The 27266-nt window shown below is 42.7% G+C and overlaps 1 protein-coding gene across 2 annotated transcripts in view; it reads left to right on the forward strand.

Moving 5' to 3' along the window:
- The window catches only part of PCYT1B (phosphate cytidylyltransferase 1B, choline), a 141392-nt gene extending 117029 nt beyond the window's left edge, over nucleotides 1–24363 (forward strand). Inside the window, exons 8-9 of one of the 2 annotated variants that reach the window (XM_089904663.1) lie at nucleotides 20408–20470; nucleotides 24073–24363. In XM_089904663.1, coding sequence (XP_089760789.1) covers nucleotides 20408–20470; nucleotides 24073–24132 — 123 coding nt within the window. In that variant the 3' untranslated portion in view covers nucleotides 24133–24363. Of the gene's footprint in view, nucleotides 1–20407; nucleotides 21829–24072 lie in introns of those variants that run through there. The other variant, XM_022560462.3, reaches the window with a different exon arrangement.
- Nucleotides 24364–27266: the final 2903 nt, after the last annotated feature.

The following is a 27266-nucleotide window of genomic DNA, read 5'->3' on the forward strand; positions in this document are numbered from 1 at the left end:
AGAATTCAGTACCACCAAACCACCTTTGCAACAAATGCTAAAGGAACTTCTCTAGGCAGGAAACACAAGGAAAGGAAAAGACCTACAATAACAAACCCAAAACAATTAAGAAAATGGTAACAGGAACATACATATCGATAATTACCTTGAATGTAAATGGATTAAATGCTCCAACCAAAGATATAGACTGGCTGAATGGATACAAAAACGTGACCTGTATATATGCTGTCTACAAGAGACCCACTTCAGACCTACGGACACATACAGACTGAAAGTGAGGGGATGGACAAAGATGTTCCGTGCAAATGGAAATCAAAAGAAAGCTGGAGTAGCAATTCTCATATCAGACAAAATAGACTTTAAAATAAAGACTATTACAAGAGACAAAGAAGGACACTACATAATGAGCAAGGGATCGATCCAAGAAGAAGATATAACAATTGTAAATATTTATGCACCCAACATAGGAGCACCTCAATACATAAGGCAAATGCTAACAGCCATAGAAGGGGAAATCAACAGTAACACAATCATACTAGGGGACTTTCACACCCCACTTTCACCAATGGACAGATCATCCAAAATGAAAATAAATAGGGAAACACAAGCTTTAAATGACACATTAAACAAGATGGAGTTAACTGATATTTATAGGACATTCCATCCAGAGACAACAGAAGACACTTTCTTCTCAAGTGCTCATGGAGCATTCTCCAGGATGGATCATATCTTGGGACACAAATCAAGCTTTGGGAAATTTAAGAAAATTGAAATTGTATCAAGTATCTTTTCTGACCACAATGCAATGAGACTAGATATCAATTACAGGGAAAAAAAACTGAAATAATACAAACACCCGGAGGCTAAACAATATGCTACTGAATAACCAAGAGATCACTGAATAAATCAAAGAGGAAGTCAAAAACTACCTAGAAACAAATGACAATGAAAACACGAAGACCCAAAACCTATGGGATGCAGCAAAAGCAGTTCTAAGAAGGAAGTTTATAGCAAGAAAATCCTACCTCAAGAAACAAGAAAAATCTCAAATAAACAACCTAACCTCACACCTAAAGCAATTAGAGAAAGAAGAACAAAAAACCCCCAAAGTTAGCAGAAGGAAAGAAATCATAAAGATCAGATCAGAAATAAATGAAAAAGAAACGAAGGAGACGATAGCAAAAATCAATAAAACTAAAAGCTGGTTCTTTGAGAAGATAAACAAAATTGATAAACCATTAGCCAGACTCAACAAGAAAAAAAGGGAGAAGACTCAATAGAATTAGAAATGAAAAAGGAGAAGTAACAACTGACACGGCAGAAAAACAAACGATCATGAGAAATTACTACAAGCAACTCTATGCCAATAAAATGGACAACCTGGAAGATTTGGACAAATTCTTAGGAAAGCACAACCTTCCGAGACTAAACCAGGAAGAAACAGAAAATATAAACAGACCAATCACAAGCACTGAAATTGAAACTGTGATTAAAAATCTTCCAACAAACAAAAGCCCAGGACCAGATGGATTTACAGGCGAATTCTATCAAACACTTAGAGAAGAGCTAACACCTATCCTTCTCAAACTGTTCCAAAATATAGCAGAGGGAGGAACACGCCCAAACTCATTCTATGAGGCCACCATCACCCTGATACCAGACAATTATGTCACAAAAGAAAGAAAACTACAGGCCCATATCACTGATGAACATAGATGCGAAAGTCCTCAATAAAATACTAGCAAACACGGCTTCCCTGGTGGCGCAGGGGTTGACAGTCCACCTGCCAATGCAGGGGACACGGGTTTGTGCCCCGGTCCGGGAAGATCCCACATGCCGCGGAGCGGCTGGGCCCGTGAGCCGTGGCTGCTGAGCCTGCGCATCCGGAGCCTGTGCTCTGCAACGGGAGAGGCCACAACAGTGAGAGGCCCGCGTACCGCAAAAAGAACAAAAACAAAACTAGCAAACAGAATCCAGCAGCACATTAAAAGGATCATACACCGTGATCAGGTGGGGTTTATCCCAGGAATGCAAGGGTTCTTCAATATGGTCAAATCAATCAATGTGATACACCATATTAACAAACTGAAGGATAAAAACCATATTATAATCTCAATAGACACAGAAAAAGCTTTCAAGAAAATTCAACAGGGCTTCCCTGGTGGCGCAGTGGTTGAGAATCTGCCTGCGAATGCAGGGGACACGGGTTCGAGCCCTGGTCTGGGAGGATCCCACATGCTGTGGAGCAATTAGGCCCGTGAGCCACAACTACTGAGCCTGCATGTCTGGAGCCTGTGCTCCGCAACAAGAGAGGCCGTGATAGTGAGAGGCCCGTGCACTGCGATGAAGAGTGGCCCCTGCTTGCCACAACTAGAGAAAGCCCTCGCACAGAAACGAAGACCCAACACAGCAAAAATAAATTAATAAACTCCTACCCCCAACATCTAAAAAAAAACCCCCAAACATTCAACACCCATTTATGATAAAAACTCTCCAGAAAGTAGGCATAGAGGGAACTTACCTCAACATAATAAAGGCCATATATGACAAACCCACAGCCAACATCATGCTCAATGGTGAAAAACTGAAAGCACTTCCACTAAGATCAGGAACAAGACAAGGTTGCCCACTCTCACCACTATTATTCAACATAGTTTTGGAAGTTTTAGCCCCAGCAATCAGAGACGAGAAAGAGAGAAAAGGAATCCAAATCGGAAAAGAAGTAAAACTGTCACTGTTCACACATGACATGATACTCTACATGGAGAATCCTAAAAATGCTACCAGAAAACTACTAGAGCTAACCAATGAATTTGGTAAAGTTGCAGGATACAAAATTAATGCACAGACATCTCTTGCCTTCCTATACACTAATGATGAAAAATCTGAAAGAGAAATTAAGGAAACACTACCATTTACCACTGCAACAAAAAGAATAAAATACCTAGGAATAAACCTACCTACGGAGACAAAAGACCTGTATGCAGAAAACTATAAGACACTGATGGAAGAAATTAAAGATGATATAAATAGATGGAGAGTTACACCATATTCTTGGATTGGAAGTATCAACATTGTGAAAATGACTATACTACCCAAAGCAATCTACAGATTCAGTGCAATCCCTGTCAAACTACCAGTGGCATTTTTCACAGAATTGGAACAAAAAATTTCACAATTTATATGGATACACAAAAGACCCCAAATAACCAAAGCAATCCTGAGAAAGAAAAATGTAGCTGGAGGAATCAGGCTCCCTGACTTCAGACTATACTACAAAGCTACAGTAATCAAGACAGTATGGTACTGGCACATAAACAGAAATATAGATCAATGGAACAGGATAGAAAGCCCAGAGATAAACCTACACACAAATGGTCACTTTATCTTTGATAAAGGAGGCAAGAATATACAGTGGAGCCAAGACAGCCTCTTCAATAAGTGGTGCTGGGAAAACTGGACAGCTACATGTAAAAGAATGAAATTAGAACACTCCCTAACACCATACACAAAAATAAACTCAAAATGGATTAAAGACCTAAATGTAAGGCCAGACACTATCAAACTCTTAGAGAAAAACACAGGCAGAACACTCTATGACATACATCACAGTAAGATCCTTTTTGACCCACCTCCTAGGGAAATGGAAATAAAAACAAAAATAAATGGGACCTAATGAAACTTCAAAGCTTTTGCACAGCAAAGGAAACCATAAACAAGACCAAAAGACAACCCTCAGAATGGGAGAAAATATTTGCAAATGAATCAATGGACAAAGGATTAATCTCCAAAATATACAAGCAACTCATGCAGCTCAGTATCAAAAAGCGAATAATCCAATCCAAAAATGGGCAGAAGACCTAAACAGACATTTCTCCAAAGAAGATATACAGATTGCCAACAAACACATGAAAGGATGCTCAACATCACTAATCATTAGAGTAATGCAAATCAAAACTACAAGAGGTATCACCTCACACCAGTCAGAATGGCCATCATCAAAACATCTATAAACAGTAAATGCTGGAGAGGGTGGGGAGAGAAGGGAACCGTCTTGCACTGTTGGTGGGAATGTAAATTGATACAGCCACTGTGGAGAACAGTATGCGGGTTCCTTAAAAAACTAAAAATAGGGCTTCCCTGGTGGCGCAGTGGTTGAGAGTCCACCTGCCGATGCAGGGGACACGTGTTCCTCTCCCGGTCTGGGAAGATGCCACGTGCCACGGAGCGGCTAGGGCCGTGAGCCATGGCCGCTGGGCCTGCGCGTCCGGAGCCTGTGCTCCGCAACAGGAGAGGCCACAACAGTGAGAGGCCCGTGTACCTCAAAAAAAAAAAAAACTAAAAATAGAACTACCATATGACCCAGCACTCCCACTACTGGTCATATACCCTGAGAAAACCATAATTCAAAAAGAGTCATGTACCAAAATGTTCACTGCAGCTCTATTTACAATAGCTCGGAGATGGAAACAACCTAAGTGTCCATCATCGGATGAATGGATAAAGAAGATGTGGCACATATATACAATGGAATATTCCTCAGCCATAAAAAGAAACGAAATTGAGTTATTTGTAGTGAGGTGGATGAACCTAGAGACTGTCATACAGAGTGAAGTAAGTCAGAAAGAGAAAAACAAATACCGTATGCTAACACATATATATGGAATCTAAAAAAAAAAAAAAGGTTCTGAAGAACCTCGGGGCAGGACGAGAATAAAGACATAGACATAGAGAATGGACTTGAGGACACTGGGAGGGGAAAGGGTAAGCTAAGAAGAAGTTAGAGAGTGGCATGGACATATATACACTACCAAATGTAAAGTAGATAGCTAGTGGGAAGCAGCCTCATGGCACAGGGAGATCAGCTTGGTTCTTTGTGACCACCTAGAGGGGTGGGTTAGAGAGGGTGGGAAGAAGACGCAAGAGGGAGGGGATATGGGGATATATGTATACGAATAGCTGGTTCACTTTGTTATACAGCAGAAACTAACACAACAATGTAAAGCAATTTTATTTTTATTTTTTTAAACATCTTTATTGGAGTATAATTGCTTTACAATGGTGTGTTAGTTTCTGCTTTATAACAAAGTGTATCAGTTATACATATACACCTGTTCCCATTTCTCTTCCCTCTTGCATCTCCCTCCCTCCCTCCCACCGTCCCCATCCCACCCCTCCAGGTGGTAACAGAGCACCAAGCTGATCTCCCTGTGCTATGAGGCTGCTTCCCACTAGCTATCTATTCTACATTTGATAGTGTATATATGTCCATGCCACTCTCTCACTTCGTCACTGCCTACCCTTCCCCCTCCCCACATCCTCAAGTCCATTCTCTAGTAGGTCTGTGTCTTTATTCCCGTCTTACCCCTAGGTTCTTCATGACATTTTTTTTTCTTTCTTAAATTCCATATATATGTGTTAGCATACGGTATTTTTCTCTTTTTGACTTACTTCACTCTGTATGACAGACTCTAGGTCCATCCACCTCACTACAAATAACTCAATTTCGTTTCTTTTTATAGATGAGTAATATTCCATTGTATGTATGTGCCATATCTTCTTTACCCATTCATCTGTTGATGGAGACTTAGGTTGCTTCCATGTCCTGGCTATTGTGAATAGAGGTGCAATGAACATTTTGGTACATGACTCTTTTTGAATTATGGTTTTCTCAGGGTATATGCCCAGTAGTGGGATTGCTGGGTCGTATGGTAGTTCTATTTGTAGTTTTTTAAGGAACCTCCATACTGTTCTCCATAGTGGCTGTACCAATTCACATTCCCACCAACAGTGCAGGAGTGTTCCCTTTTCTCCACACCCTCTCCAGCATTTATTGTTTCTAGATTTTTTGATGATGGCCATTCTGACTGGTGTGAGATAAAGCAATTTTATTATACTCCAATAAAAATGTTAAGAAACAAAACCTACTGCCTAATCTAACGTCTTACAGATTTACACCAGTGTTTCCTCTAAGATCCTTTTTTTTTTTTTGCGGTACACGGGCCTCTCACCGTTGTGGCCTCTCCCGTTGTGGAGCACAGGCTCTGGATGCGCAGGCTTAGCGGCCATGGCTCACGGGCCCAGCCGCTCCGCGGCATGTGGGATCCTCCTGGACCAGGGCACGAACCCGTGTCCCGTGCATCGGCAGGTGGACTCTCAACCACTGCGCCACCAGGGAAGCCCTAAGATCCATTGAGTTAATTTTTATCTGTCTTACGAACTAAGGTTCAAATTTATTCTTTTGGATATGGATATCCATTGTCTATCACCATTTGTTGATAAGGATACTCTTGACATCCTTGTTGAAAATCAATTTACTTTTGATATATGGGTTTATTTCTAAGTGTTGTCATCTTAATAATATTAAATCTTCCAATCCATGAACACAGGATGTCTCTCCATTTACTTAGGTCTTTAGTTTCTTTCAACAATGATTTGCAGTATACAAGTCTTATATTCATTGATTAAATTTACTCATAAATATTTTTTTCTTTTTGTTATTTTAACTGGATTAAAAAAATTTTTTAGATTGTTTATTGCTAATGTATAGAAATACAACTGATTTTTTTCTATATTCTTAAAAAAAAATAGTCCTGGAGATGTAATGTGCAGCATGGTAATAGTTAATAATACTCTTGCCTATTTGAAAGTAGATCTTAAAAGTTCTCATCACAGAAATTTGCAACCATGTATGGTAAGAGATTAACAAGACTTATTGTGATCATTTACATATATATATATATATATACACACATACATATATATGTACATATTATATGTGTTTTATATATATATATATGTTGTACACCTGAAACTAATATAACATATGTCAATTATACCTCAAAAAATATACACATGAACATAGACTTTTTTCCTCTATTGTTTACTGCTATATCCTCAGGGTTTAGATTAATCCTCAAACCATACATAGTGTGCTGTTCGTAAATGTTTGTTGAAGCAATGAATCTTTTGTGAGCTTTCAGATTCTCCATGCCAGGAAAACCCTCCATAATATTTTATGAGAGACAAAATGTTTCTTTTCAATACCATCTTAGAAATACTTTAGCCATGCTAGCAAAAAAACAAACCCATCATATGTATATGCATACACATGTACATATACATACATATACACATATACAGTTATTTATGCATACCTCATTTTGTTTATCCATTCATCCATCGATAGACATTTAGAGTGTTTCCACTTTTTGGCTATGAACATTACTATACAAGTATCTATTTAAGTCTCTGCTTTCAAGTCTTTTTGGGTATATACCCAGAAGTAGAATTGTTAAACCATATGATAATGCTCTTTTTAATTTTTTTGAGGAACTGCCATACTGTTTTCCATAGTGGCTGCGCCAGTTTACATTCCCTTGGCAACGCACGGAAGTTCTAATTTCTCCAGCACTTGTTGTTTTCTGTTTGTTCCTTATAATAGCCATTTTCATGGCATTGCTAAGTTTTAAGACTTAATTTTGAGAAAAGAAATATAAAATGCAGTTCGTGGATCTGAACTAGATTTCCCACTTGTCTTTTGGACAGTTTGAAAAATTTGTCTTCCAACAAATATTCAATAAAACATGAGTAAACATGAAAAGCTTCCTACTATGAAACTTATGGAGAGCTGGTCATGAGCAGGGGCTCACTTCCTAGCTGGGTAGCCTTGAGCAAGTTCATTTACCTCTCAGCCACTTCCTAGGGTTGTTGGGAGGATTAAATTTTCTCATACTTTAAAGCCCTTTATAACAGTGCTGGGTACAGAGGGCACGTGTCGGGCACTGTTTCAGGGTGAGTTGTTGCTTATTGATTTGCACAGAACTGAAACTCTCCATGAGTTCCATCTTGAATATCAGGAGGTCCAAACCATCTGTAACTAGGATATTTTTTATTTCCTTTTTGGTGGTGCCAGAATATATCTGAAACACTGAAACCTTTAAATGCATGTGTCAAGACATTTACTGCCTTACTAGATATTAAGAACTTTTTTTAAAAAGGGAAAACATTGTAGGAGGGGAAATAGAAATTTATTTTCATGTGGGCAGGACTATAAATGGGATTATTTTCTTGGGAGAAAACTTTATAAATGGAAACCTCTTAATACAGCAAAAGACTGAATTTAAATTCAGTCTTGTCTCTTTGAAAATGCCACGCCACGGTCTTCATTATTTGTTATATTTCTAAAGTGCTTTTCTTCCCAGGAAGCTCATTACAAACTGTCTCCTGACCTGATTCAGTTCAGCTCCTTCACAGGGGAACCACCTTTCAAAATGTACCAGAAACAGATCAGAGAGCTTGCAAATCAAGACCCATAGTTGTTTTGCCTGGATACTGCATTTTATAAAGTGTGACACCACTGTTTATCATTAAGGGTTCAAATGATTTCATCCCCTTAGGCAGAATATTCAGTTATGAGCTTGAGTCAAACTATAGGAGACAAGTTGGAGATTCCTTAGAAAGTGGGCTTCTAATGGAAATGCTGACAATCCATTAACAGCAGGAGGGCTAGTGGCTGCCACTAAAAATATACTTAAAGATTACAGTAATAAAAACACATATTTTAAAATGCCTGCTAGGGGCTTCCCTGGTGGTACAGTGGTTGAGAATCCGCCTGCCTATGCCAGGGACACGAGTTCGAGCCCTGGTCCGGGAAGATCCCACATGCCGAGGAGCAACTAAGCCCATGCGCCACAACTACTGAGCCTGCTTTCTAGAGCCCGCGAGGCACAACTACTGAGCCCATGTGCCACAACTACTGAAGCCCACACGCCTAGAGCCCGTGCTCCACAACATGAGAAGCCACCACAATGAGAAGCCCGCGCACCGCAACGAAGAGCAGCCCCTGCTCGCCGCAACTAGAGAAAGCCCGCACACAGCAACGAAGACCAACGCAGCCAAAAATAAATTTTAAAAAATTTAAAAATAGAAATGCCTGTTCGAAGTTCAAGGATATTTTTTTCATGTTGCCATTAATAGCAGGCCACCCTATCCTTTTGGCATTTGATTTTGTCTCATAAATGGGCTTAATCTAAATTAATGCTGTTGTACTACAGCATTTGTTTCTGTTTGATTTTGAGGGGTTTGGATGTCTTCTGGCAGAATTATCAATGCCTTTAATGGAAGATGAATAATCGGTGTATCCGTAGAATTATGGAGTTTTAAATCTGGAAAGGATCTCAGTGATCAGCAAGTCATCTCTCTTGTATCTGCTAGAGGAGATTTGAGCTCCTAAAAAGTAATGGGCTACAACTCAAAAAGGGAAAATGACTGCAGGGGAATTGATGTTGTGCCTGAGGCCTTAATATTTTCTTACCTGTGACATTATTGCAATGCCCTTTGGCCTAATCTCCTTGCCTCAATTATCTTTCTTTCTTCCTACCGTATCTTTTTTTTGATGGTCAAAATAGCGTGTTCATTGTAGAACTATTGGAAAGTAAAGAAAATAATAAAAGAAACTAAAAATCACCTCTAGCCTCATCACCCAGAGTAGTCACTGCTAATATTTGGCAGGTATTGCCCCCATCTTTTTTCCATCTACATGTATATATTTTCTTATTCTAAAATCATTTTTACCTTGCAATAGCTCATGAACATTTCCTCACATTACTGAATATTCTTTAAGGACTTGATTTTCGTCAGCTGCTTAGTGTATCATCTCAGAGTTGTGCAAGATCTCTCTAACCTGTTTAGGGAGTTTGACATTTTGTCTGTTGACACTGCAATGAATGTCCATGTACACAAATTTACATCTCTGACCATCTCCTCAGGGAAAAAAGTTTTTGTGCCTATTTGCCCAATTACCCCTCCGAACAGCACTACTATTTTACCCTTCCACCAGCAGTAACAGGAGTGTAGTCTTTTTCCTGAGCCCTCACCAACACTGGCCATTACCAATTAAAAAAAAAAATCTTGGCGGAGTGACATCAAGATGGCAACATAGGTCATTCCTGACTTTGTTCTCCCTCACAAGAGAACTATTCACAGAGAAGACACCACTGAGAGAATCCTAGAACACTTGGGTGAGGCTGAAGCACGCCCTGCACCACAGAGACCAAGACAGGTGGCATTAGAAGGGTAAGAGGAGCCGCTACGTGCTCACCGTACTGCCCCTCCCCCAGGCCAGCATGGCACCGTGGCGAAATCTCCCCCGAGCCTCTGGTTCCTCCAGTGGCGAAAGAGGCCCAGATGGACATCCAGCTCTCCCAGCACTGTGGGTTCTTTCTTGCGAGACCATCTCTGGTCTTACCCCATGGTGACTGCAGAGGAATCTGAAGGACTTGACCACTGAGAATCTCATCATGCCACAACCAGCACTCTGATCTTGACGGACCAAGTTCCTACGTGCAGTGCCCAAGTAGTAGCCCCAGCCAGCCACTTTGTCCATCTGCAGAGTCGAGTCATTGGCACCATCTGACCTGGGAACTCAGTGGAGTCCAAGTCTGTCTGATTTGGGTCCTCAAACAAAGATTTTTGGCCCTGGAGCCCGGTCTGTCCCCATGCATGCAGGGGAGCTGAGTTTTAACCCCCACTACTGCTGAGTGAAGCTCCCAGCCCCACCCAACCAGAAAGCCTTGCCAGAACACCTGGGAAGCTGCATAGCCCAGCAATACTTGAGCACAGAGTCTGGCAGGCAGAGCTGACAGACGGCAGAGCAAAGCCAGTGGCTGTGTTCAGCTACGGAACTTAGGGTGCAGGTCAGCTTGAATCAAGACCACCAACGAAGAGCCTTTCTGGCCTTGGAATTAGTTCTCCCACCGTGTCCAGGAAGGGAACCTAATTCACAGCCCCACTCGTTGCTGAATACACCTTGCAGCCCACCCGACCACAGAATCTAACTAGAGCACACGGGAAGCTGCCTAGCTCATCCAGCAACCCTGTGTACAGTGGCACTTGAACAGAGAGCAAAACTGGTGGCCCTGTCTGGCCAGGGAATTCAGTACACACTCTTGCCTGACTCAGGTCCCCAGACAACAAGCCGTACAGGCCCTGGAGCCTATTCTGCTGCCCTACCAGGGAAGAGAGGGTAATTCATGGCCTCACCTACCGGTGAGTATACTACCCAGTCATGACCATCTAGTTATCCTGACCAGAAAACCCAGGAAGCTGTGGAGCCCAAGCTACAGCCTCACTTGTGCAGGGAACCAAATCAGCAGTCCTATCCAACTGTTCTCAGGCAGCAGCAAGCCCTCCCTGCCCCGTCACCTCAGAACTTGGGCAGTGGCCTCACCCCAAAATAAACCCTGATAGCAAACCATTCCTGCCCAAGGATGTTACCAGCAAACACATCCAGAAACCCAAACTGAGCTGACTGTCTCTCTCTGCCAAAGTACACAGGTAAAGTCTGGAAGAGAAGACCACTTACTCAAATGTGCATATACCAATGTAAGAAATCAAGGATCATGAAAAATATGGTTAATATGACAGCAAAGGAAACTAATAAAGCTCCAACTACTGACCCTAAATAAATGGACATCTCTGAACTTTCAGACAAAGAATTCAGAATAATCCTCCTAAAGAAGTTTAGTGAACTACAAGCACACAGAGACAACACAATTAGGAAAACCATACATGAACAAAATGAGAAAGAAATAGGAACCATCAAAAAAAAAAAAAAAAAAAACCCCAAACAGAAACCCTAGAGCTGAAAAGTACAATGACTAAAGAACTCAACAATGAGCTTCAAAAGCAGACTCTACTAGGCACAAGAAACCTAGAAGTCAAGAAACTATCCAGTCAGGAGGAAAAAGAAAAAAACAATGAAGAAGAGTGAATAAAACCTATGGGAATTACAGGACACAATCAAAAGAAACAGTATGTGCATTATGGGAATTCCAGAAGGAGAAGATAAAGAGACAAAGTGTATTATTTAAATCAATAATGGCTGAAAACTTCCCACAACTTGGGAGAGAAAGGGACATCCAGATCCATAAGGCACAAAGGACACCAAATAGGTTAAACCTGAGTAGGGCTACACTGAGATTATAATTAAATTGTCAAAAGTCAAAGACAAAGAATTTTGAAAGCAGCAAGAGAAAAGAGAAATTACAAACACTGGAACCCTCATAAGACTTCTGGTAGATTTCTCAACAGAAACGTCTGATGTCAGGAGAGAATGGAATGGTATATTCAAATTTTTGAAAAAAACCATCAACCAAGAATTCTATGCCTGGCAAAGCTATCCTTCAGAAATGAAGGAGAGATAAAGGTATTCCTGAAGAAACAAAACCTGAGGGAGTTTATCACCACTAGATCTGCCTTACAAGAAAGGCTAAAGGGAGTTCTTTGAGTAAAAGGACACTAAATAACATCATAAAACATAAGAAGGTAGCATAAAACTCACTGGTAATGGTAATTATATAGTCAAAGTTAGATTCTATAATGTAACAGTGGTACATAATTCACATAACTGTACGTTAAAGGTTAGAAAACAGGACTTCCCTGCTGGTGCAGTGGTTGAGAATCCGCCTGCCAATGCAGGGGACACAGGTTTGATCCCTGGTCTGGGAAGATCCCACATGCCTGTGCACCAAACTATAGAGCCTGTACTCTAGAGACTGTGAGCCACAACTACTGAGGCCATGTGCCACAGCTACTGAAGCCCGCATGCCTAGAGCCCGTGCTCTGCAACGAGAAGCCACTGCAATGAGAAGCCTGCACACCACAACAAAGAGTAGACCCCAGTCGCCACAACTAGAGAAAGCCTGCACACAGCAATGAAGACCCAATGAAGCCATAAATAAATAAATAAATAAATAAATAAATAAATAAATACTACTTTAAAAAGTTAGAAAACATAGTAAAAATAACCGTGACTACAATAATTTGATATTGGTTACACAATATTTAATAATATATCAACTGTCCAGCAACAATAACCTAAAATGTGCGGGAGAGGACAAGCAAAAGTAAAGTTTAGGAAGTCTATTGAACTTAAGTCATTATCAGTTTAAAATAGTGCGTTATTATTTTAACATAGTCTATGTAAGCCTCATGGTAATGATAAGGCAAAAACCTGTAGTATTTACACAAAAGAACATGATAAAGTTGTCAAAGCTTACTGATACCAAAAGACATCAAAACACACACAAAAAACACAGCAAAATATGAAACAAGGAACAGAGGAACTACAAAACAGCCAGAAAACAATTAACACAATGGCAATAATAAGTCCTTCCCTATCAATAATTACTTTTAACATAAATGGACTAGATTCTGCAATCAAAAGATACAGAATGGCTAAATGGTTAAAAAAAAGACAAGATCCGACAATATGTTGCCCACGAGAGGTTCACTTTAACCTTAAAGACACACACAGACTGAAAATAAAGGAGTGGAGCTCAATATTAAAAAAACAAACAACCCAATCCAAAAATGGGCAGAAGACCTAAATAGACATTTCTCCGAAGAAGACATACGGATGGCCAAGAAGCACATGAAAAGCTGCTCAACATCACTAATTATTAGAGAAACGCAAATCAAAACTATAATGAGGTATCACCTCACACCAGTTAGAATGGGCATCATCAGAAAATCTACAAGCAACAATTGCTGGAGAGCGTGTGGAGAAAAGGGAACTCTCTTGCACTGTTGGTGGGAATGTACATTGATACAGCCATTATGGAGACCAGTATGGAGGTTCCTTAGAAAACTAAAAATAGAACTACCATACGACACAGCAATCCCACCTCTGGGCATATACCCTGAGAAAACCATAATTCAAAAAGACACATGCACCCCAATGTTCATTGCAGCACTATTTACAATAGCCATGTCATGGAAGCAGTCTAAATGCCCATCGACAGACGTAATGGATAAAGAAGATGTGGTACATATATACCATGGAATATTACTCAGCTATAGAAAGGAAAGAAATTGGGTCATTTGTAGAGACGTGGATGGATCTGGAGAGTGTCATACAGAGTGAAGTCAGTCAGAAAGAGAAAAACAAATATCGTATATTAACGCATACATGTGGAACCTAGAAAAATGGTACAGATGAACCGGTTTGCAGGGCAGAAATAGAGACACAGATGTAGAGAACAAATGTAGGGACACCAAGGGGGGAAAGTGGCAGGGGGGGTGGTGGTGGTGGGATGAACTGGGAGATTGGGATTGACATGTATACACTAATATGTATAAAATAGATAACTAATAAGAACCTGCTGTATAAACAAATTAAATTTAAAAATTAAAAAATAAATAAAATTTAAAAAAACAAACAGAAAAAAAAAGAAAGGGGTGGAAAAAGATAATCCAAGCAAATGGTATATTTTAAGAAGTCAGGGGTAGGTGTACTTACATGAGACAAAATAGACTTTATAGTAAAAATAGTACAAAGAGACAAAGAATGTCCACATATAATGATAAAGGGGTCAATCCATCAAGAAGATATAATAATTGTAGATATTTATGCATCCAACGTTGGAGCACCCAAATATATAAAGCAGACCTAAATTGACAAACAGCAATACAATAATAGTTGGGGACTTTAATACCCCACTCTCAACAACGGATAGATCATCCACACAGGGAATCAATAAGGAAACAGTGGATATGAACAACGCAATAGATCAACTGAACCTAAGAGACATATACAGGATATTCTATCCAATAACAGCCGAATATACACTCCTAAGTGCATATGGAACATTTTTTAGAATAGACCATATGTTAGGCCACAAAACAAGTCTAAGCAAATTTAAGAATATTGAAATCATACCAAGTGTCTTCTCTGACCACAATGGTATGAAACTAGAAATCAGTAACAGGAAGAAAACTAGAAAATTCACAAATACATGGAAATTAAATAATATTCTCCTGACCCATCAAAGAAGAAATGAAAGGGGAAATAATTTATCTTGAGACAAATGAAAAATGGAAATACTACATACCCAAACTTATGGCATGCACCAAAAGCAATTCAAAGAGGGAAGTTCATAGCAATAAATGCCTACATTAAGAAATAAGAAAAGTCTCAAATAACGTAACTCTATACCTTAAGGAACCAGAAAGAGCAGAACAAACTGAGCCCAAAGTTAGCAGAAGGAAGGAAATAAAGATTAGAGCAGAAACAAATGAGATAGAGAATAGGAAGACAATAGAAAAGGTTAACAACACTTTAACAAAACTAAGAGTTAGTCCTTGGAAAAGATAAACAAGGTTGTCAGACCTTTAGCTAGACTCACCAAGAAACAAAGAGAGAGGACCCAAATCAACAAAATTATAAATGAAAAGGGAGACATTACCACTGATACCACAGAAATACAAAGGATTATAAGAGGCTACTATGAACAATTTATACACCAACAAACTGGACAAAATAGAATAAATGGACACATTTTTAGAAACATACAACCTAACAAGACTGAATCAGGAAGAAAGAGAAAATCTGGACAGACTAATTAGTATTAAGGAGATTGAATCATTAATCAAAAATCTCCCAATGAAGAAAAGCCCAGGACCAGATGGCTTCACTGGTGAATTTTAGCAAGCATTTGAAGAAGAATTAATGCCAATCCTTCTCAAACTCTTCCGAAAATACTGAGGAGGTGGGAAACTCCCAAACTCGTTTTACAAGGTCAGCATTACCCTCATACCAAAGCCAGAAAAGGACACTCTCAGAAAAGAAAACCATAGGCCAATATCCCTTAGGAATATAGATACAAAAATTCTCAGTAAAATACTAGCAAACTGAATTCAGCAGCACATTAGAAAGACCTTTCGCCATGACCAAGTGGGATTTATCCCTGAGATGCAAGGATAGTTCAGACACAAATCCATCAATGTGATGCATCAATTAATAGAACGAAAGGAAAAAAATCATATGATCATCCCTATAGATGCTGAAAAAGCATTTGACAAAATTTAACAACTATTTATGACAGTTGTTAAAAACTACAAACTAGGTATAGAAGGAATATACCACAACATAATAAAGGCCATATATGACAGTCCCACAGCTAACATCATACTCAATTGTGAAAGGTTAAAAACTTGTCCTCTAAAATCAGGAACAAGGCAAGGCTGCCCACTCTCACCACTCCTGTTCAACATAGTACTCAAAGTCCTAGCCAGAGCAATCAGGCAAGAAAAAGATATAAAAGGCATTAGGATTGGAAAGGAAGAAGTAAAATAGTCTCTATTTGCATATGACATGATTTTATATGTAGAAAATTCTAAAGACTCCATCAGTAGACTACTAGATCTAATCAATTCAGTAAAGTTGCAGGATACAAAATTAACATACAAAAATCAGCAGCATTTCTGTACACTGATAATGAATTATATGGAAAAGAGACTTAAATTATCCCATTTACAGTAGCATCAAAAAGAATAGAATACTGGAGCTTCCCTGGTGGTGCAGTGGTTGAGAGTCCGCCTGCTGATGCAGGGGACGTGGGTTCGTGCCCCTGTCTGGGAAGATCCCACATGCCACAGAGCGGCTGGGCCCGTGAGCCATGGCTGCTGAGCCTGCGTGTCCGGAGCCTGTGCTCCACAGCGGGAGAGGCCACAACAGTGAGAGGCCCGTGTGCCACACACACACAAAAAAGAATAGTATACTTAATTTAACCAAGGAGGTGAAAGATCTCTGCACTGAAAGCTACAAGACACTGAAGAAAGGAATCCAAGAAGACACCAATAACTGGAAAGATATCCCATGCTCATGGATTGAGAGAATTGTTAAAATGTCCATACTATCCAAAGTCATCTATAGATTCAATGCAATTCCCATCAAGATTCTAATGGCATTTTTTTTCAGAAATAGAAAAAAAGTCCTAAAATTTATATGGAAGCACAAAAGACCCTGTGTGGACAGCCAAAACAATCTTGAGAAAGAAGAACAAAGTGGGAGGCATCACACTTCTTGCTTTCAAACTATACTATAAAGCCGTAGTAATCAAAACAGCATGACAGGGCTTCCCTGGTGGTGCAGTGTTTGAGAGTCCACCTGCTGATGCAGGGGACACGGGTTCTTGCCCCGGTCCGGGAAGATCCCACATGCCGCGAAGCGGCTGGGCCCGTGAGCCATGGCCGCTGAGCCTGCGCGTCCGGAGCCTGTGCTCCGCAATGGGAGAGGCCACAACAGTGAGAGGCCCGCATACTGCAAAAAACAAACAAACAAAAAAAACAGCATGACAGTGGCATAATAACAGACACATAGACCAACAAAACAGAATTGAGATCCCAGGAGTAAACCCATGCAAGGGAGCCAAAAATACTCACTAGAGAAAAGACAGTATCTTCAATAAATGGTGCTAGAAAATTGGACATTTACATGTAAAAGAATGAAAGTAGACCCCTATCTTACACCACCCACGAAAATCGACTTGAAATAGATTAAGGATTTCAATGTGAGATCACAATCCATAAAATTCCCAGTAGAAAACATCAGAGCAAAACTCCTTGACATGGGTCTTGGCAATGATTTTTTGGATATGACACCTAAGGCACAAGCAACAAAATAAATGAGACTACATCAAACTGAAAAATTTTGCATGGCAAAAGAAACCACCTACAAAATTAAAAGGCAGCCTACGGAAAGGGAAAAAATATGTACAAACCATGTATCTGATAAGGAATTAACATCCAAAATATATAAAGATCTCATAAGAGTTGAGTAGCAAAAAACCAAGTAATCCAATTTAAAAATGGGCAAAGGACCTGAAAAGACATTTTTCCAAAGAAGATATACCAATGGTTAACAAGTACATGAAAAGATGTTCAACATCACTAAATCAATAGGGAAATGCAGATCGAAACCACAATGAGATATTATCTCACACCTGTTAGAGTGTGAGCAATAAAAAGACAAGAGAACAAATGCTGGCAAGTATGTAGAGAAAAGGGAATGCTTGTGCACTGTTGGTGGGATTGTCAACTGGTACAACCAATAATGGAAACATTATGAAGGTTCCTCAATAAATTCAAAATATGATCCAGAATTTCCACTTGTGGGAATACAGTTGACCTTTGAACAGGTTTGAACTGCATGGGTCCACTTATACTTGGATTGTTTTCAGTATTAAATACTAAGGTACTACATGATCTACAGTTGGTTGAATCCACAGACATAGAACTGTGAACGCCGAGGGCCCAACTCCAATGTTTTACACCGATTTTTCGACAGCAGAGGGTCAGCATCCATAATCCCCCCATTGTTCAAGGGTCAACTATTATATCTGAAGGAAATGAAAACACTGTGTTGAAGAGATAACTGCACCCCTGTGTTCATGGCAGCATTATTGGTAATAGTGAAGACATGGAAACAACCTAAGTGTCTGTCGATGGATGAATGGACAAAGTTGTGGTTTATACACACACACACACACACAATGGATTATTACTCATCCATATAAAAGGAGGAAATCCCACCATTTGTGATAACACGGATGGACCTTGAGGGCATTTTGCCAAGTGAAATAAGTCAGAGAAAGACAAATACTGTATGATTTCACTGACAGATTGTGTTTACCAGAGGTAGGGAGTATGGGGAGGGGAAATTGCATGAAGGGGATCAAAAGGTACAAATTTCCAGTTATAAGTAAGTACTAGGCATGTAATGTACAACATGATCACCATAGTTAACATTGCTGTATGGTATATATACAGGTTTTGAGAGTACATCCTAAGAGTGTTCATCACAAGGAAAAAATATTTGTATCCATATGAGATGATGGATGTTAACTAACCTTATTGTAGTAATTATTTCACGATTTAAGTGAAATCATTATGCTGTACACCTTAAACGTATATAGTTTAAGAACCAGAAAGAGAAGTTCAGTTGTTCATACAATTGAATTGTATGTCAATTCTATCTCAAAACTGGAAAAACTTTTAAAAGGTTGGGAAGATGAAAAATATCTTTAGCAATCTGATATATTAAAAGAGCTATCTCACATCACTTTGCGTTAGTTTATTAGTGATGCCAAACATTTTTTAGAGTTCATTTATAAGTGAGTTACCTGTATGTGCCAAATGGTCGTTATATTCTTTTTGGTTTCTAAGCTCTGTTTATATACTAAAATGCTTTATTTGTATTTAAATGTTGCAAAAATTCCCCCCCCCCCTTTTTTTTTTGCAGTACGCGGGCCTCTCACTGTTGTGGCCTCTCCCGTTGCGGAGCACAGGCTCCGGACGCGCAGGCTCAGCGGCCATGGCTCATGGGCCCAGCCTACTCCGCGGCATGTGGGATCTTCCCGGACTGGGGCACGAACCTGTGTCCCCTGCATCGGCAGGCACACTCTCAACCACTGCGCCACTAGGGAAGCCCTCCCCCTTTTTTTCATTTGCCTTGTACCTTATTTCATAGTGGTTTGTTTTTTTTTTCGGTACAGACGTTTTAAATTTTCTATACAGCCAAACATCAATCTTTTTTTTTAATGGTTTCTTTTTTTGCTTTTATGCTCATACCCAAAGGTATTTCTACATCACCAATCTTACCATACCCTTCTCTTGATTAAAATCTTCCAGGGGCTCCTCAGGAGAAATCCATCCTCCTCCTGGTGCTCCAGCCTCAACTACTGTCACCCTATAGGCACTTGGGGTCCAGTCAGGCCAAGCAGTTACGCTTAGCCCTGTCTACCTAGCACCTTCTGTTTGGAAAGCCAGTCCTCATCCAGCCCCACGGGCTCACCACCCATCTCCACCCCATCTTCCCGCATGTCACTGAAGCCCCAGCTTCGATATGACCACCAACTTTATCCTTTTCTTCCCCCCATGCCCCTCCTCACCCAGGTAACTCCACTCCAGCCCCCAGGGTCTCCTTGCTTGTCCTGGGATGTGCACTGCATGCTCCCTTCTCGGAGTTGTCTGGAACGTGCTTCCCCCCCGATTGCCATTCATGTGGTCCCCTCCTCACCTCTTTCAGGTCTCTGCTCAGACAGCACCTTCTCAGTGAGGCCTTCCCTGAGCACCCTACTGACCTTTGCAGCCCACCTGTCTCCCCGGCCCACACCCCAACCTGCTAACCTCTCTCGTTGTAGTTTTCTCTCAGACCATAGTTCCATCTGACACACCTCATATATTGTTTATTGTGTGATTCCTCCCTCATATCCATGAGGATAGGGATTTGTTTTATTTCCTGCTGCACTTCGAAGTACCGAGGACATTGCCATTTGCCTGGCACATCAGATAGCAGTTCGATTTGGAGATGGAGGAAAAGGTGGTAAGAAGGGATGAGTCCCAAGAACCAGCCGGGAGGATAATCTGATGTGGCAGCATCTTCCTGCCCCAGAATCTCACTCAGCCCCTCCCCAGAGATAGTCTGGGGAACACGGGCTGTCATGCGAGCCTGCGTTTGTGCGTGCAGGTATTTAGAGCAGCAGCTGTCCTTCCTGCCTTGTTTGTTTCCCTACCACCTCAGAAGGCTCCTTTAACAGACGCCTTCTCTCCCTTCTCTCTCTAGAAGCAGATGTTCCAGGAGAGGAGTAGCCGGATGCTGCAGGCCTTGTCCCCGAAGCAGAGCCCTGTGAGCAGCCCCACCAGGAGCCGGTCCCCTTCACGCTCCCCGTCGCCCACCTTCTCGTGGCTCCCGAACAAAACCTCACCCCCCTCCTCACCCAAAGCCGCCTCAGCCTCCATCAGCAGCATGAGTGAGGGGGATGAAGATGAGAAGTAAAGGCTGCTGGGAGAAAACAAGAGCCACGCCACCCAGGCTGGGGGGAGGGCGGGGGCACGGGGGATGCCTGAGTGGTGTGGGAGCTGCAGCTCAGCCAGGAGACCCTGAGCTCTGCTAAGGGAAGGCCTTGAGACCAGCTCTCCGTCAGTCTCCACTCAGCCTAAGACTTGGACTCTGCATGGAGGTTTCCCGCCAGACAACCTATACAAACCTTCTTAGCATCATCTAGAACCACTCTACTTTAACCTTGCTAAGGAAAGATGAAGAGCACCCCGGGAGACTTGCACTGAGTGGGGTGCCTTCTGCTTTGGTCCTTACACTGGCCCCCACCAAGTACACCACCTGTGGAAGCGGCTGTTCCCTCAATCTACTTCCAGCTCCTAAGGGCCCTGCACGTTGCCTCCTACCACCCAAGCTCTGCCAGAATAAAGTTGTTTCCAGTAGAGGTGGCAGAGTGCTTCTGAAATAGTCAAGCTACAGACAAATGCCAACCTTCTCAGTTTAGCCACGAGACCTGATGTTGCAACACATCAATTCTTTCCAGTTCCAGGAACGTGGCGTCTAGACCAAGCCTTGCTTTAGGCTACATAGGTCAAAGGTCACCTAGTGTGAACCTCAACTTCTTATTCCAAGGACAGTTTTGTCAAGGAGAACGCCACCTAGGGCGTAATGTCTCCTGGTTGTACTCTTTCATCATTGGTTTGACTTGTTTTCCAGAAACTACCTTAATCTGTGGGAAATGCAACAAAACAGAACATCATATATATACATACATATATATATGTATATGTGTATGTATATGTATATAAAGGAGCCGCTTTGCTTTGGCTCCAAGTTTAGCAGATGGTAGATGTTTCCTGAAGCTTCTCCTTCAAGGATGCTATTATGGAATGGCTTTTCCCATTTCTGACCAGTTAACAGTTTCATAGACCTCAAGTAACGGTTTGATGTACCAAACCACATAGTATACCAATAGGGGGTGCTACCTGCACGTGTCTGTTCTATGTATGCTCCCGATACGCCATCCAGGGTGTGTACCATGTGCGATATGGATCTGTGGTGGTGGCATTTTACATTATCCCCCTCTACTGCTCTCACCCTAATACCCTGCTGAAACCCTTGGTCTTAAGAACTACCTGGTTCCCTTGTGACTTGGGCACTTTGTCAAAAGCTCATCCTGCATTCCCGTAGAAATGTCCCAGCCACGCAGTCAGCATGTTGTGTTCACAGCCTCCCGTCATCTTCCCGGGTAGAGGAAGGCTCTGAATAGTTTTGCCGAGCGAGGTGGAAACCTCAGCCGGACCTCAGCATCTGGACGTCCCAGGTAGTCCTGTAATTACCCACCTCCCCGGCCCTAGGTTTCAAATGGGATGAAGACGCTAAGTATGCCTGCTGAGTTGTCTGAAGTTACTGTCCCCTAAGCACAGGTAGAAATGAGCAGGTAGAGGCAAGATGTAGAGCCGCACTCTTGGGTAGAAGAGGCATTGCCCGGCTGTCCCAGTAAAGCCAGAGGCCCGACACAGCAACTTGTGGACAGAGCCCGGCATCTCTTGTGACAGGAACTCTCCCTTTCAGAGACCTTGGGAAACAGCCTTCTGGGTGACAAGTGGGGCAACCAGTGAAGGAAGGTGGCATGTCTTTCCCCCTCGTGTTGGGGTTGAACTACCTCCCTACCCACCTGGAGATAAGTGGTGTTTGTTGGGAAGCAAAACCGTGAGGCTAAGCTGGCTGGGAACCCCCTTGTCTGGGCACTTCCTCCGGAACTGTGTCGAGCACTCACGGGGCAGAGAGCTGGTGGGAACATGGCGCGTGCGAAGAAAACTTGTCGCCGTCAAGGCCCACAGCACCGCTCTGCTGAGAGGGGCAAAGGCCCCATTCTTCCACTGTGCCCGTTTGGTCTCTCTCCCGTCATGTACCCAGGGCACACTGGGCATGTATGCCCACCATCTCCTGAGCGGTGACAGGGTGAGGAGGCCCACTGGGGAAGGCAAGGCAGTCAGAACAAGGGAAGAGAAAAGGAGAAAGAGGTACCTGGAGAAAGGCAAGTAGGTTAAAGAAAATCTGCACACTCAAACCGTTTCAGGGCCTCCCTTTGTAGGGGAAACTCTCTTGGGAAGGCCTTTTATGGGCCTTTGCCACAGCCCAGAGCAGATGAATCCACTTTTACCTGATTCCTGCTCTGGAGCAAATAGCTTGGAATTGATGTATCGGGCAGATTCTAAGTTTGCAGGCCTCACACACCACACTGACAGGTGCCGCTTATATAACTCATCAGATTCAGTGCCATCCTAGCTGCCAATTATGGGAAATGACCAATGCCTGGGATATCCCAGGGATGGGCCGTAACAACCCACAAGTGGATTCTAGGTCTCACCCTCTGTCCCCCTCCTGACCTGTAACAATACCTCCCCACCCTAAGGCTACGAGATTACTGAGAAGGAATGAGGAGATTCTGCAACCCAACTTTTGATGCTTCCTGGCCACCAGTTTGTCCCTGCCCCTCCTCTCCTGCTTGGGAGGAGATGGGGCGGCTCTTTGTTTGGGCCGGCCACTCAACAGTAATGGCCAAGAGTGCGTTAAGGCTGGAATGAGAGACATACAAAGTGTGACACAAGCTTGCAGAGTTAAGCGGGAATGACAAAAAGCAAGGAAAGGTTCTTTTGCCCTAGACAGGGAAGGAAGCTTCAGACTGAGGGCTGGAGAAGAACAGTTTAGGTCATGGAAGGAGGCAGGTTACATGAAGATGGGCAGGAGGGGGGGGGGGCGTACTTCCTTTCCGCTCCCTTACAAGTGTCACTCCCCTAACAGGTAAAGGAGCCAGGCTTTCTTTCACAGACACCCAAGGTTAGTGGGTACCTGTGCAGGATGTGGGTTCCCGTCCCCCCCACCCCATCCAGCTTCCCCATTTCAGCCCTTCTCCATTAGCTGCCACATCTTCCTCCTGGGGACCCTGAAATCAAATGTTCACCAGCTAAAAACATGGGGCAACTGTAATGTCATAGTCACATTGAATGGCCCGTCTCTGGCAAGCCAACTCCCGTGGGCCAGGACTTTACAAAGGCAAAGGAAACCAGCCCCAAGAGGAGTGATCCCAAGACCTAAGTCTGCCTTCTGACCTGCTGTGCGGGGAAGAGACACAGCTGCGGGATGGCCAGCTTGCTCCATGCCTCAGGCTGGAGTTACTGAGAGTCCATCCTTGGAGGGAGGGACGGGAAGAGCATGGATTCGTTCTCTCCATCTTCGGGACTTACCACCCAGGCATACCCCAGGGAGAGATTGCGAGATGGCGACCTACACTCAGCTGAATCAGATGAACCCGAAGGGAGCAGAGATGTCCCTGTTTCTCAGGCATCCGTTCAGCACTAGTCTTGGCCATCAGATTTGTCCTTTTTTAAAAAAACACAATGAGCTCATGAGGCGTTTGCAACTTTTACTTTCTCTCTAGACTTGAGTTTTTTGTTGTGTCCCTGCAGTGTGTCCCGGGACAAAGCCATAAGATCATACATACTTAAGACTATGCTGTACACGTGAGACAAGACGACGACTCGTCTGGGTTAAAGCCCGACCTTACGCCCAAGCATCTGCTCTGGTGCTGAATAACGCGAACTTCCGGAATCAGCCCCACCCCTCCCCAACCCGCTCCTACCCCTGCACATGCCCCTCCCCGCTCCAGACCCACTCCTGCTCGCCAACGGGACACGGCATTGCCAACGTGTTTATAAATAAAGGGATGCAGAATTGCACTTTTCCTACTGTGTTTCTTAAAAGCGTGGTGCTGTGCGTTCCTACTTATGAGCTCTGGCGCAATACGGAAGAGTGCAGGTGTGGCCGCTATGGTGCCTCCGCCCGGCCGGGCCCCAGCCCTTCAGAATGATGGGTCTGCGTGCCGTGCAGCGCGGGGCCAAGCCTGGAGTTGCCAGCTGGCTCACGCCTGACATGGAAACAACCTGAAGGTCCATCAGCAGAGGAGTGGATGAAGAAGATGTGGTACATATATACAAAGGAGTACTACTCGGCCATAAAAATGTGAAGTAATGCCATTTGCAGCAACATGGATGCAACCAGTGATTATATGAAGTCAGCCAGAAAGACAAATACCATATGATATCACTGATATGTGGAATCTAAACTATGACACAAATGAACCTATCTACTAAACAAACAGGCTCATGGACATAGAGAACAGACTTGTGGTTGCCAAGGGGGCGGGGGGGGGGTTGAGGGAGGGATGGAGTGGGGGTTTGGGGTTAGTAGATGGATTCGACAACAAGGTCCTACTGTATAGCATAGGGAACTATAGCCAATCTCCTGGGGTAAACCATAATGGAAAAAATACAAAAAGGAATGTATATATGTTTATAACCGAGTCACGTTGCTGTACAGCAGAAATTAGCACAACATTGTAAATCAACTAGACTTCAATTAAAAAAAAAAGCCTGCTTAGGAGCACTCACCTGGAGGGGAGGTCACGTAGGGAGCCCGGCCAGGACCCTGAGTTGTACGCTCCACTGCCAACTTGCTTTCTGACCTCGGCCAAACCACTTCACTTCTCAGACCTCGGCGTCCGCTTTTGTAAAACGAAGGGGTTGAAGGAAATTGTTTCTGAGGTCTCCTTTGACTGTAAAAGTCTCTGAAATTATGAGGCAGGCTGCGTTGTCCCTAAGCTTCTCCAGCTATGATGCTGTCACTGAGCCACCATGAGGAAGTGCTTACCCTTCACTGGGAAGCTGGAGACGTGGCCTGGGACCTCCACAACCGACAGCACCAGTGCCGCATTCATGCCCGCAGCCTCCAGCAGGCTTTCGAGCTCCACCCACCCTTCTTATCTAGCTGCCTGGCGGCATACTTTTCACCTGGACTTAAACATTAGGGCGTGGCCATTTCCACCACTTTTCCATCTGTGGGGAAAAGCTCCTCTTGTCAGCTGGAAGCAGATAGGTGGGGGTGGAGGCTCTCAATCAGGATTCCAAATGTCAACAATTAAGGCAGATTGATGTTCTTGGCCTTCCATGAGCATTGTGCTCAGGCCCTCCACTAGCCGAATTTAGGAGCTTCTATTAACTCCATCTGGAGGGGTTTAGCTCTTTGAACCGACAACAGTTCTAACATCAGCCTAGATTCTAGAAGAAATAGAACCAGGCCTGCAGGCAGCAAGGGAATTCATTTAAAAATTGAATTCCTATCGTTCACAGACCACAGTACTTGGCTTTCGCCATACAGATCAAACACATTCTCGACAGGCTGTATTTAGAGTCACAGTTACAGGTTTCTTCTTCGCTTTCCATGATACCTCAGAAATGTTCTCAAGGGAAAAGCAGTTCTAAGGCATAACAAAACTCATGTTTAAGAACTCTGATATTTGCTCCAAAGAGAATGAGCCTTTGTTAGCAAACCCCTAGGATTAAAAGGTATGCTATCAAAAATGTTTACACACACACACACACACACACACACACACACACACACACACAGTCCTCTTGTATTGAAGTCCTCACAGCTTATTGGAGTTGAATGTTTAAGCAACTTCTCCAGGTATTCAGCAGAGGCTATTAGATAAAAAGACTCCTACAGAGATGCTTTTCAGGCAAAGAGGGACAGTTCATTAGCACCAAGTGTATACCCAGTGATCCAACTCTTCGAGAAACCGTCAAGTAAAATCCTGAAAATAAAGAACCAGTAAAATCTGAAATATCATTAAGAGCATAAACAGGTGCAAATTGATCTTTACATTAGGCCCTGTACTGCCATAACTTATATTCTAGAAAAAAACCCACCACATTTGTTGAATGTCAGCTGCAGTTGACCACATGTGGGAAACGTGAGGAGAAATGTTCAGAGTAGGGTTGACTTGTCTCCCGTAAGCAATTTTTATTCTCCTTACCTTTGTTATCTTTCTTGGGGGGCAGGGAAAGGAATTAATCTGCCAGGTTACTGTACTCTATTCATCAAAGCTGAGTTCTGATGGAGGGATTAGACATAACTAAAATATTGGATACATCACCTTCCATTTTAAAAGAATTAACGAATCCATACCTGAAAGAGCTGGGATACTTTACCTCTTCCACGGGGACCTTTTCAACTTCTTATACTTGCAAATGAACTTGTCGCTCTAAAATTTCCAAGTTCAAAGAAAACCTGTCATCTTCTGCCATGCACGTGGCAGGACATGACTCATTACATAGCTTGAGGCGATAACCAGACTTCCTTGCCCGATAATCACGTTCCACTGGACAGATGTTGGCAAGGTGCCATTTACTGGTCTGACCATACAAACTGACATTGACACAACTGAGTCATTGATTCTTTTTCCATTTTTTCCCATATCTGGCACCCAGGGATTAACAATAAAGTAGTTGAAGAGGTGTGTGTGTTAGTTTCCTATTGCTGTAACAAATTCAGTGTGTTATTATTATAACAAACACAGTGTGTTATTTTACAGTTCTGGAGGTCAGACGTCCAAAATGGGTCTTACTGGACTAAAATTAAGGTGTTGGCAGGGCTGCGTTCCTGTCTGGAGGCTCTAGGGGAGAATCCATTTTCTTGCATTTTCTAGCCTGCATTCCTTAGCTCGTGGCCCCCTTCCATCTTCAAAGCCGGCAATGGCCAGTCCAATCTTTCTCACATCACATCACTATGACACTCCTTC

This window comes from Delphinapterus leucas, chromosome X, assembly GCF_059928025.1.
Source record: "Delphinapterus leucas isolate spDelLeu-1000000601 "Yukka" chromosome X, BTC_Dleu_Yukka2, whole genome shotgun sequence".
NCBI classification, from domain to species: domain Eukaryota; kingdom Metazoa; phylum Chordata; class Mammalia; order Artiodactyla; family Monodontidae; genus Delphinapterus; species Delphinapterus leucas.